The sequence below is a fragment of the Lolium rigidum genome, chromosome 3 (genome assembly GCF_022539505.1).
Source record: "Lolium rigidum isolate FL_2022 chromosome 3, APGP_CSIRO_Lrig_0.1, whole genome shotgun sequence".
Taxonomy (NCBI): domain Eukaryota; kingdom Viridiplantae; phylum Streptophyta; class Magnoliopsida; order Poales; family Poaceae; genus Lolium; species Lolium rigidum.
The window spans coordinates 311,406,454-311,419,584 of NC_061510.1; the positions used below are offsets into that span (position 1 = coordinate 311,406,454).

A 13,131-nucleotide genomic window follows, 5' to 3' on the forward strand; every position below is an offset into this window, starting at 1 on the left:
TTGTTTGTTTTATCTTTTGTCCTAGTTTTTGTTTTATCTTTCATTCACGGCGTCAAAAATGAAGTATCACATCTCAATCAGTCACCGATCTCTACCGTGGGCATTTCAGCTTCTGAATGTACCAAGTCAATGAAGCCAATCTGATATGATAGCCGTCAATAAGCAGCTTAATGTCTATCAGCGCAAGCTAAATAAAGAAGAGCAACGTTAACTTTTGCCTAAGTGAAGCTGGCCACAGTAAAGTTGGATTCCTAGCTTACGCGCACACCAGGAATTCAGAGCAAAGGAACTCGCAACAGGAGAGACATGAACAAGAAACTTTTTGGCGTTTCAGTATTCCTGATAATCATGCACACATTTCTCCAGACTTGTTACATCCATACTCCTTTGCACCAACAGAGAAGCTGGTTTGAGATCCTGATTTAAGGATGCAACAGCTCACATCCTCTTCTATACAAGGGCCACACGCACATACAATTTGACAAGGAAACATACACAGAACTCTAACAAGGCCTAAGAAAAAGTGGATCTACAAAATTAATAGAATGAATTAAATATAGATTAGCTACTGCACTGTGAAATGATACATGGCACTGTACTCGTTGTATCTAAAAGGTGGCGAGGACATCCCTCATTTCGGCAACCGGCATTATGGGCTCGTTTCCATAGATTCGTGTTACCATCTGGACAAAGCTCTCGTACTTGTCCAAAAACTCTTTCTGCAAACATCGTGAAGGTAACATTCAAAAAACATGAGTGATCAAAACATTTTGCAGCCTCCTAAACAAACCGTACTGTGTATTAAACCCACGTCGTCACATAACTCTAATGATTGACCTTGCTGCTCTAGAAAATCATAAAGCAATCCATAATTTCAAACAAGCAAATTAATAGGGCAATATTAAGCCGCATACCTTGCATTTATCCCATAGCGAGGGAAACAATTCATCAGAAGTCAATGTCTTTTGTAATCTCCTATACATGGCACCAATCGATTTGTCAATCTGCACAGTTTTAGAATTTCATGAGGAAACATTGTCAACATGTTACACCACCATCTGAGCAAAATAGAATATGAGGCATGAAACTGTGATCAATATATTCCAAATATTTATGTCATGGCCAGTATGCACTGCGAAACATACTGGACATGTTTAAGCCACATTTGAAAAGGGCATGCACCAAGTGCAGAAAAAATGAGTTAGGAACCCAAATACAACACAATAGGAACCCTTCCAAATCAACAGAATTACACTGCATGCTCTTGTACATATCGAATTAGCAAGGCATCAAAACCATCGACCATTCAGAACATGCAAATTCCAAAAGAACATGCCAGTTTCATTTGACCAAAAATGAATGGCCCCAATCACGATGGCAAGATGCTCAGTCTTTGGGCTATTTCTATTTTGAAGAAATAAAAATCTGTTATTGGTATGGAAGTACACGCGAGGACAACCCTATCTACCACTCAGGCATAAAAGCTCGTCATTTTTTTAAAACGTCAATGACGAGTTTCTGCTCTCTACAATTTGTTTAGTAGAAAGCACAGAAATACATTGCAGTCGTGAAACAACTTCAGTGTCTACTTACCCCAGATAAACTTGATTTCAGCACCCTCCTTAGATCAGTTTTTGACAACCCAAGCTGGAAAGGGATCTGTGGAGTTCAAGATAGAAAAAATAGTCGTTCCGTTAAAACAATGGCAGGGATATTGGATATCAAGCAATTAGCACTTAACAGAATGCAGGAAAAGCATGCGAATAACTATGTAACAAAACCCGTGGCCTTTTCGTTTCTTCTTGGTCTCCTCAAGTCAGGGCTATCCATGCCAAGAGACCTTTCCACAACTGGTTTGCTTGAAAGCAGAAGAGGGATTTTCCGGTTGGGCATGACATTTGGGGTTGCCCCCTACAGGGTCCGGAGGCCACCCTTAGGTTTAGCTAAAAACAAATCGAGAAAACGCAATGGCATGCGTTTCTTTTCATTGAATGGAAGAGTTTGTTACAGATTCACACCTCCTAGGAGGCTGTTTTACAGTTTGGGATTGGAAAAATTCTCTTGTACTCATTTGCATTGTTGATGGGATACTTTAGTACTTTACTCTGCTCAACCCCCAACAACCACCACAAATCCTTCAGTTTTGTTGTGTTATATGGCCATGGGCAGTCTCCCTATAACTATTGACAGATTGCGTTACTGGATTAATTGTTATACTTGTCCAAGCATTACTACTAACTGATAACAACCTTTGAAACTGCTGAATAGGGCAGGAACCAACTGGATCCTATTAAACCCATCAACTTAATGGTTATTAGGGCTGCAAGCAGTAGAACTAGCGGGATGGATTGGTTTCCGATGAGTGCAATTCATCCAGAGTTAGGATCGACGGCTGCAGCACAATTTAAACTAGACAATGACTTTTGCGGGATATGCGGAATCCTGCATGTGCAACCCTAATGGTTATGATAGTTGCAAGAATTTTGTCTCTCTAAATGCAACAAGTATTTTGAAGACTGTGTTTCGTAGCAGACTAAAAAGGCACATTTTCTAATCCCTCAAGCATGCCAGCTTAAACAAAATAAGTTCGGTTCAGGATTGCTAGCTAGGTTTGGAAACCATGGAGGATAGTAGAGCACTTAAAAGTCCAAAACAGAAATTATGTTACGAAGTTAGCTCACCTCCTCAGCAGCTATTGTGTATGTCAATTCATCGACTTTTCGAGAAAACTGAAACAGCCTCTCAAATTGCTGCCAACAAAAATAAGGATGATCTTAGATTTGAAAGTAAGAAAGAAAGGAAAATCCATGGCAAGTAGAATTTAACTGTGTTTACTTACAAGATAAATGAGCGAGCTGATATGGCGAGTGCAGGCTTGTTCATAAGATTCACTAGCCTGGTGGTAGAACTTCGCAAGAGTTGGCACAACATTAGCCAGGTCATAAAGACTGCATAAAACACAAGTATTTCGTTAGTCTCCTAGAACGATCTTTGATGCTAAAAATAATCGGCTAAGATTTAAGAGACAATGAAGAGTAACCTGTTCTGAAAAGCAGCATAATTCTCGATTAGTACAATATCCGCAGTTTTAGGATCACCTTGTGCAATTTTCTCCAAAGTTGTGAACATTGTGCTAACCTATACCACAGTACAAGGAGCAATTCATTCATAAATCAACAGACTAGTGAAATATATATTTATCAAGGGAAGTATAATTTATACAGCTACAAAATATGCAAGTACAAACTGGCGATTTCGTAAAAGCAAAATAGGACTGAAACTAGTTCAAACAATAAGGCATAAATTTACTAGCAACATAGAGAATACTGGAAGAAGTTATACTCACTAGCTTTGTGTATGCTTTATCAATTAAGTCTCTAGATTGTCCTTGAATATATTGCTCCATCCGTGACGCGAGGACAGCAAATCTAAGTAAAGAGAAGATCATAAAATGATCAGATCTTAGTTTGTTTATGTTAGCAAATAGATACAAAACAAACAACTATAGCAAAGAAGGTTCCATCAGTATGTCTGTAACCAAATATCTAAAGCAGCACTAAATTATAGCACCATGCTATTAGGGATAAGGAATGTATATGCATATTGTCCTTTATAATGCCAATTCATCAAGTTAAGTACCTCGGGATGTAAGCTAGAATTCCCGTTTGACGCACATTTCTTTCATTACGCTCAATTTGATGGCACGCTTCATCAATGAACTGGAATCAGATTAGAACCAAAAGGTATCAGTAAGGAGTAGACAGAAAGCTAATCTCTACTAAATAACTATAATGTAGCTTTTCAGCCTCAACAGGAGCACTAACCCTGCCAAATTGTACTGATATTCTTGACTCCAGGTCATCAAGTAGTTTGCGAACAAATCCTGCAGCATCAGCTTTCTGACCCGAAAGGTAACGTTCTGTAATACCATGCATTGATATGCAACGCAAGGGATCAATCTTGTATGCCCAATCTACAACAGCATAGAAGTCTTCCTGGAAAAGACGGGAATAAAATTATACTCTTCAATCAATAAAAGGAGGGTGTAATACTTCATAAGCAGCTGGTTATGTTAAACGGATTGTGCATTTGACTTGCATAATAGAACTACTCCCTTTTGGTCTTAGAAACTGAATTTTCTTTTGTTCTAGTTCCGTTTCAACATATCATGAAATATACCTGGATTCCATCAAGTAGTTCTTGAAGAGCATCATTCAGTGTACCCAGTTCCACAGATGTATTATCTGGAAATAGAATTGTAACAGATTGCAAACTATGGTTATTTGAGAGAAAAGGAGTGTGTACATTCCTCAGCACAGGATGAGAACAGTACCTGGCTTGATATCATTGCCATCCGGATCCATAAGATTCAGGTCGTCATCATCTGGGTCATTTGCTCCAGATCTGTTCTTGTTAACATTAGGAGCACCAGCTGGAACAAGTGCAGGTACTTCAAAGCACATAAAATGTGCAAAAAAGGAACTCTGCAAATGTAATATTCATTAGTTTGTCTGAAAGCCAAACAAGTATAATAAGTAGCTGCATTCAAGGATAATAAGTATAACCTCATCCACAAGAAGCGGGATAAATATTGTAAGCATCTTTGAGTATGCATCAGATACTGTTGAAGTATCAGCACTACTGCCATTCTGGCCACCACTATTAGAACCTTCAAGCCAAACAGCTGGATTTTTGGGTGCTTTGGTACTTGCACGAAGTTCATTGGCAAATTCACGTGCCTGAATCAAATTACATGAAAAAACAATTATATAGTATACAACTTGCGAACTGGAAGAGCTTGACGCACATTATAAATCGAGCATAACTGAAGATAAGGTGCAAAATGAGCATATCAAAACTAAAAACAGTAGGTAGAATGTAAAAGTGCAAAGGAAACATATATTCCCCTGACCTCTCGACGAAGTAGCAAATTAAGAGAAACACAGTATGCCTTCCTTAAGGGGCCTAAACAGCTCTTGTCCAGACTCTGCGCACAAATGAGCAACCATAAATGTGAGAAATGGGACTGATGTGAATATATAACAATCTGACATATTAGCAATGAAAACTAGGAGGATTGGGACCTTTAAGTGCTGAAGAAGTCGGGCATAAGTCCTGCATTTGTACCTTAGGTCTGCGTGATCAGGCCGCTTCAATTGCCCTCGCTACTTTCAGTTCAAAGTGAATATCTAAGTCATCCGACCCGAAAAAGTGGAAGATGTAATAAATTACTGCAAACAATGAGACTATCACGAAACCTGAGAAAAGTAGCTTTTGTCACTTATCATAAAGTCCACCAAGCTAGAGAAGTAGTTCCTCAAGAACTCTGATGCTCGTCGAACAAAAGTTAATTTCAGCTTCTCCAGTTCTGCTCTTTTTTCCCTAACCTGAAAGCATTTAAGAAGTTACTTTATTTCTGGTTTGGAGTTGCAGAATCATACATGAACTTAATGCAACGGACGTAAAACTTAAATTGGGTCCTCATCTGAAACATCAGGTCCCAAATACTCAACCCATCAATGGTATTCTGAGACAAAATATTTTAGTATCAAAAGCTTCTGCAACTCTGTTCCTTTGCCAATATAACCAATTCAAATTGTAGCTACGGTTTATTCGATGTTCAGGTTGTCACTATTCCATCGTTAACATGATAAAAAAAATGTACTGGGCTTGGTAAAAAACTATGAAGAAATAATAACCGAAACAAGGGTACAGCGGGAGATAACTTACAGCCCGCATGTTAACATAGGAGGGGTCCAAATTTGGCACTTCAAGGGAGCGAATGGCCCCAGTCAACCATTCACAAGCCTCAACATTTTTCAGCATCCGTGATTCTTCAAATGAACCTCCGGTTAATGATGCTGCAAACTGCATTTTATTTCAATGAAATAATGAATATTAGACATCATAAATTCACTATGGGAGATGAATATCCTTCCTCTCTGAACCATACCTCCTGTGGAATTCGCAGCCGCTCAAGCAATTTCTCCAGCTCTTCGACAAGTCCTTTATTATTTACAGATTGCATCTCCAAGCCATTATTACGCGATTCAATCTGCAAAATATGAGCATAATAAGGAATATCGTCAAACAAAATAGCAAGCTGATATTATAATAACAATAAAACATGGATCTTTCACTATTTGTGAGATATGTTAAATAAATTTTCTTACAGATACTGGTAAGGGAAATGTCAGAGACTACAGTTCACCGATAGAACCAACAAACACATAACACAATGTCACACAGGATCACAAAACAAAAATGAGAATGCTCTGTTTGCAACTGGGACAATGGGAAAAGGATTAATTCCTTGTTATTCAAAGTTGTGTTCTCCACATTTTGAGGGAGCCTGAAACTGATTACAAGTGTCCCATGGTCATACCCAAAAAAGGATCTTTCCCAGAGTATGAAACAAGTACAATGAGGCAGTTCTGCCAGTAATCTATATCGAAAAAAGTTACTGCCAGTAACAGGATAAACCAGTTGGAGCAATTAAGACGGTTAAAGCAGCTCATATATTTCAACAGGTTACTGCCAGCTGTGATTTGTGAAATAGTAAGGTTTACACTAATTCTTTTGGGTGGAATCACATTTCAGTGTCATAAGCGAAGTTCCATGGACTAGAAATAATCTACTGTTATGAACACGAGCTCTGCAAGGATGTATGCTATAACTAGCAGCCTTATACTTATGCATTAAGAAAGGCACACATATGAGGCTGCAGCCCTATAGTGGACTCACACACTTCTGCCTCATATATGTCTTTAGAAAGTGTCATAGGAAAGAGTTTACTAGTGATTTGTGTCGGGGTCGGCCGAGTGGCAGTTAGGAGTGGGCAGAAAAGCCGATGACCGAAAACTGAACCCAAAAAGGCCGAGAAGAGAAACAAAAAAACTGAGACCAGACACAAATTAATTTGGGTAGCAGATATGAATGATTCAATTCAATTCGGTAAGCAAGTTCCGGTAACCGATTTAACCAAAACGACCAAAACATAATTATCTGAGACCAAAACATAAGTCCATCCCACAAATTAGGCCCGTGCTGCCCAACCCACAGGCCACAGCCATACACATCTCGGCTTTCCTCCCCACTCGGCCACTACCCACCCGACCACTACTAGCACCACAGGCAACCCTAGGCACCGCAGCCCGCACTAGCCACCAGCCCGCAACACCGCTGGACGCCTGGACGCTGCCTCATTGATCGCCCGCCACCTGCTGCTATTCTCCAAGGGGCAGGGGTGCATGAGCCAGACAGCAAACACGTCCCCAAGCACGACCGACAGCGTCAACAAACACCAAACATTCCTACAACATGGATCTCTTCCAAGCTTTATTCTTCGAAATTTCGTACTTAGTACTGTCCAATTTTGGTGCTGACAAACACCAACAGTGCAACACACGGTCCAGTCATGACGGAATGCCCACCAGGAGTGGCAGTGGTCTGTGCTCTTTCAGGCAAAGACATCAGAAGTGTCTTACCAGCTCGAAGACTTCCAGTGCAAGCTTCTTGTGCAGGAACTGATAGTTCCAGGCTTTGATTTTTTTACGCGATATGTAACTCACCGCTTATCTTGGCACTTTCTGGTGAGATTTTTGTTTGGTCTTTGTAATAATTTGGCTGCGTGCATCCTTAGTTGGTGCAGAGGCCAGGGGTAATAAAGCTTCCATTTTCTAAAAAAGCTACCTTGCTTTGTGCTTGATACATTTGCTCTTTGTATGTATCTGTACAAACATGATTAAAATTATAAGGAGTACTTTTCACTTGGAAAGGTCAGGTTTCTGGTTGGGTTAGTTGGCAGCTAGATGAGGGCGAGCCCCTACCCGGTCTTTGGACCCTTACTAAGCCAAACCATAGCATCCAAAATCAAAGGGGGGAAACCAGCAGAACATGCCAGCTAATGACTAAAATTAGACAGTTTCAGTGCATGGTATATTCTGCAAGAGTGCTAAGTGTTTGCTTCGAGATAATTTAATCTCCAAACCATTTTGATATCATACTAGCAACTGTTCAGGATTAGTACTAGTTGCCACAGAAACCATACTCCAGCCAACTAGCTACATTCCTTGGAGTCAAAGCAAAAGGGCCAATTCTGAACTCGACTCAGTAATATTGTGGTTGCCAAACATGTCAATTGGATGGATTGGTATATTCTTCACTTCCAAATGACATCTACAACTTATCATATAGATTTTATGAAGCATACCGATGAAATATCTTCTCTCATATGTCTCAGCTTCAGATTGAAAATCCGCAACCACTCATCCATATCATCTACGGCTGCACTAGCAGAATCCAGACCCTGCAAAACCTGCAAAGTCAAGCAGTTGTCAGTCAATGGAATAAAAGTGTGATAGAAGAATCAACAATCATGATTTTAAATAAGTGACATACACAGCAGGGCAGTTTGATACCACAGAAAATCCATTAGCGTTGCAAAGAAATTTGATGACAGAAAGTAAATAATATAGAATGATATACCTCCTCTACTAAAGGCTCACTTTCCAGTAACTGATAGACATTAGCTGCTTCCAAAGCAACAAGCTCCTGCTTCAATCTCTCAGAGAAAGCATCGGCTTCACCTATTCCCATAACATACCTGCATCATCTAGACATGTCAAATATGTGCTGCCAAGAAGTCAGCAATGCTACGTTGAAACAAGAAATAGAACATAAATTAATTAGTAGATATGCAGCTTTAAAAATCATAAATTAAGCTTGACAGAAAAACTTTGCTACAAAAAATTAATATGATAATTAATAGCTATATTATACGGTTTGAGAATCTGTGTGAATTGGAAAAGAAAACTCAATGTAAGATATAACGGGTTCTTACGTGTCGAGAAGTGCCTCCATGTCCTCCTCCTCATCCTTTGCTTGAGACACAAGATCATTTTCGACAGTAACTGTTACTGTTACTTTCCTCTCAGTTTGAGTAACAACAGATGTTTCTTGGCCATCTTGGTTACTCACTTGGTTATCTAGTGTCAATGCATTTTCCTACAAAAGATAATTTAAAAAATATCAAGCCGGCAACAATTAGAGTGCCTCAGTTTGTACAGAAAAAACTATCGTCAGCTTGAAAGGAGAGGGCGGCGGGTACAAGGGAAGGTCATAAGCAGGTCTTGGTAATAGGAAACAAAGTTTTATATGCACCTTTGCCCAGAGAGCTAACTCCACAATATCAATCCCAACAACTTTTGGAAGATAGCTAAGTATCTCTTTGCACATGTTCAAGATACAAAAAAGTAGGCGATTTCTGCAAAATAAATAACAATCAATTGTTAAAGGTCTCCTAGGTCAACACATGAATGTGATGTACCTTAACCTTACCATCCACATGGACACATGTTAGTCTTTTACTTTTAGTCTTTTGTAAAAAAATGCATAAACCTGACTGGGTAGCTCAACATGACGATAGAAAGCAAACAGACATTACATATGTACAGTTCAGTTTATATATATTGCCAGTTAAATACAGCGCAAAGAAGATGCAAAAAAGTTATTGAAAAATAATAGTTAAAAGCAGAGTAGATAGCACTTAAGAAAGAGAACTCTATTTATTGTTTGCTAAATTTAAAATAGGAGGCAAAACCAGCTAACCAAAAGTAACAGATCTAACACCACAGAGCAAACTTTCTAGGAAACAACCTGTCATCAATGTTTCGCATTGTCCATTGTGGAGGGGCAACAGTCTGACTCCTAAGGTTATCAAACCCCTGCAGTGCAGGTTATCAAAGAGTTAGAACTTAGAAGTGGATATAACAAATAGCTCTTTAACTACTCAACAGAAGAATGCAAGGGGGAGCTGAAGTACCAGAACAAATGTGCAACCACTAGGATCACTTGAAATAACCTCCACCTTTGTAAGATGTTTCAACTTGTAAAGTTTGGCCGGCTGAAGCAAAAGGGTCAGGTTAAGTTTCTATCAGAAGACCGAAAGAGTGGAGGAGAAGTACCACCACAGAACATAGTGCAAATCCGTTATCCGGTTGGTTGATGATGCGTATTATAATCAGATAGTAGGAATGTTCATGCACTATCATGAATCATAAGGTAGACAATGATTGAAAGATAAATGTGCATATGCACCATTAGCAAAAAAAATACTAGACAAATCAAACAGTTTTTAATCTGGTGGACAACAGTATAAAGCTATCACATAACTAATGCCACTACACAAGACACTGTGAAACGAACCTCGAGAACTGCCCCTGATGAATATTTCAATACTCGGAGAAAAGCTTTATTTGCCTCGCCTTTTGATGAATGTTTAGCTGCATGAAGTTGGTACTGTTTAGCAGGTGTTGTAAAAATCTTGTATAACAGAATAGTTATTACCAAAAGTTTCCTAGCACAGAGCAATTGAGCCATAATCAAATGTCATCAAAGCTACAGCTGATAAATAAAAATATTAACCGATCTCCACCACTAAAGAAACTAACAATGCATCTTTTTGTACATATCTTAAGTGCGGACAACAGTGACTGACGTACAGCTAACTGATTGCAGTTAACGAGTGAGGCAGGGATTAACTCCGAAAAGAAAATCTGTTCGAATTAGACTATATTCTTGAATCAATCCGATTAACCTGCTGCAGCGAATCTCTCCTGGGACCAACAATTGAACAGCAACTAAGGGTGAAGCGCACCAAACAGAAATTACATTATGTGATTTGAACATGCCGCCCATTGTGACACAACACTGAATAATCCAAACCAAATCTGAGCACTCATAGTGTGCTTCAAACAAAAAGAAGTCACCACTGGGATCAGAGCTATCTAGATCATCTTCTTCCTTCCGATCAGTTCCACGTGACAAATCCCTGACTAAGCTATGGATTTATTTATTTAAATTTTCAGTCCCACCATAAATTTTGTGAACCGAAAACTGCACTGGCAATCCTACAAGCAACCCAGCAGTCTCTGTCAAAAGATAAAAATAGAAACTATGTGGGGAAACATAACTCAGATCTTGTACTTATATGAATAAATTTTGAAGGCCAGTTTCGGAACCCTGTGCTAGCGTCGATGATTCAACCACGGATTGTTGAAAGAGACTGTCTGCATAACCTGGACTGGAGAACTCCTGGGTCGATCAATTTCATCCACGGGTACAAAATGAGTACCTTCCAAGTCCCTAACCCGCTTTGTGACAAAGTATTGCAGACTCTTTCTAACAGTGCAACAAATCAGGTGCACAAAGGCCCAACTGGTGAACAAATAAAAAACTTATCTGATGCCATCCAATCCCGTTCATGCACCCTAAGACCAACAATGACACGTACTACTCCAACGCCAGCACCACCCACAAATTGCTTGCTCTGCTTTGTCCCGTGGCATTAGGGATTGTTACACGCCATCCACACATGTGGATCTGATCCCAATACGAGGCATCCATGTTGGAATGCTTCCATGGGTTGACTTAGGAACTTCCTTTAAAATGTTCCTTTATTTCCTTTCTGCTAGGTCAGTTTGACCTCTACCAATTTTTTCCATTCATAACTATGCTGTTCCTTGTTACTGCACACTGCAAATGATAGATTTTGGCAAGTCGGGTGCACAAACATGCTTCTATTACTGTTGAAGTGCGGGCAGCAGTGATTTTCCATGCAGGGGGCAGGTGGGATGGAATCGTCTTGGATGAGTTTGTGTACCGATTAGGCTCTTGAGGCTTGTGCACCTGATAGGTTGCCCTCCAACAACGATGACCATCTGGTCTCACAAGTTGCGAGTGCTCACTGCCATCTCTGACCAAATGCCTAAGCTCCATTTCAGACTGTGGTTCACGATGATTTAGCTAATTAGCTCCAGCACCCGGCCCGGCCTACTCAAGCTATTACCTGCTCCATTGCTAAGTTTTTGCAACTGATCCATGTATTAGTTTTATCTGGATGGTGAGAGCTGTAATAACTGACAAGTTCTTCGTGTGTGTGCACACTGGATGGATCTGGCCAGTGAATGTAGGCTACTTCCAGCATCAGCTGCAGCCCCAGCTTCAGATATATATATTTAATTATGTGTCATTGCAGGCTTGCAGTATGCGCTGGGATTTTGTTTAGGGCTTGCTTCAGTGCGAGATGCATGAAAGTTCACTAGGTTTGGTTGCTGGGAGCTGACCGCGTCAAATATGCAAAATGGATCTGCCGATTCTGATGAAACCATCGCCAGGCGTAGTGATCTATAGAACCGGACCAAACGCAGGTACAATCATTAGTTCGGCCCAAGCTACCAGGATCACAGCAACGGTCTCCTAAGAGTCATAAATGGGAAACAGCAAAATTCGGGTCCAAACAGGTTGCTACCCGAAGTAGCTCGCTTCTCGGGTCAACGAAATCAGCGCCTCGCTAATCGCTATAAGCCACCGCCTCGCTATAAGCCACCTAAAGGCTTACCCCAAGCCAAGCCAAGCCAAGCCCAACCCTGGCGGCAGCGCGAAGCAAAGCAGAATCGAAGCAGCGAACAGCAAAGCTAGGAAGCAACCAGCACGCGGGGGGAGATGGGGAGGGGGGTTAAAGGAAGGAAGCAACTGACAGGTGAGGGCGAGCACGCGGGGCTTGGCGAGGCGTCCGAGCTTCTCGAAGATGCCGCGGCCCTTGGCGACGCGGATGGAGAAGGTGACCTCCTCGCCGCGCGCGCCCGAGGCGGCCACGGCCGCCGCGCATGCCCGGCGCAGCTCGGCGTCGTCGGCGCTGGACTTGGCCATTCTTACGCGCGCCGCTCCTCTTCGCCGGCACTGGCTCCCCGCCGATCTGATGGGAGGAAGGAGGTGGGGGAGGGGAAGGGGTCAGGGGAACTGGTTGGTAAGAGAAGAGCACCGTGCTGTGCTGGTGATTAGTCAGGAAATCATTTTCTTCCTTTAGGACAGGCGAGGGAAGGAGGCGCGGGTGGATTGTTGGGCGTGGCGACGGGTTCAAGTTGACTCGGTGGGACTTGCGGTGGAACCGGACGGGAGTCACTCGGGCCTCCGTCCCTCGAGTCGGAAATCCTCTCTTCCTTCAGACACGCAACGCATGTCCAAGGCGACATAAATTGTGTTCAATTTAGTATGTTTAGTGTTACGGAACCTAAACCCTAAATCCTAAATCGTCATGACCGTCACACACCGCTGACGCTTTAGCGCGCC

The 13,131-nt window shown here is 41.3% G+C and overlaps 1 protein-coding gene across 1 annotated transcript; it reads right to left on the reverse strand.

The window, feature by feature from the left end:
* Positions 1-307: 307 nt before the first annotated feature.
* Positions 308-12,726, reverse strand: LOC124703712 (exocyst complex component SEC3A-like). Its single transcript, XM_047235936.1, has 25 exons — positions 12,540-12,726; positions 10,207-10,283; positions 9,824-9,904; positions 9,658-9,725; positions 9,163-9,265; positions 8,843-9,006; positions 8,488-8,605; positions 8,213-8,317; positions 5,954-6,055; positions 5,731-5,868; positions 5,259-5,387; positions 5,085-5,165; positions 4,913-4,987; positions 4,566-4,739; positions 4,334-4,484; positions 4,180-4,244; positions 3,825-3,995; positions 3,640-3,719; positions 3,347-3,428; positions 3,041-3,138; positions 2,840-2,948; positions 2,682-2,750; positions 1,594-1,659; positions 915-1,004; positions 308-719 (listed from the first exon to the last, which is right to left on the reverse strand). The coding sequence occupies exons 1-25, from the start codon at positions 12,709-12,711 to the stop codon at positions 609-611; spliced, it is 2,679 nt and encodes an 892-aa protein (XP_047091892.1). The 5' UTR covers positions 12,712-12,726; the 3' UTR covers positions 308-608.
* Positions 12,727-13,131: the final 405 nt, after the last annotated feature.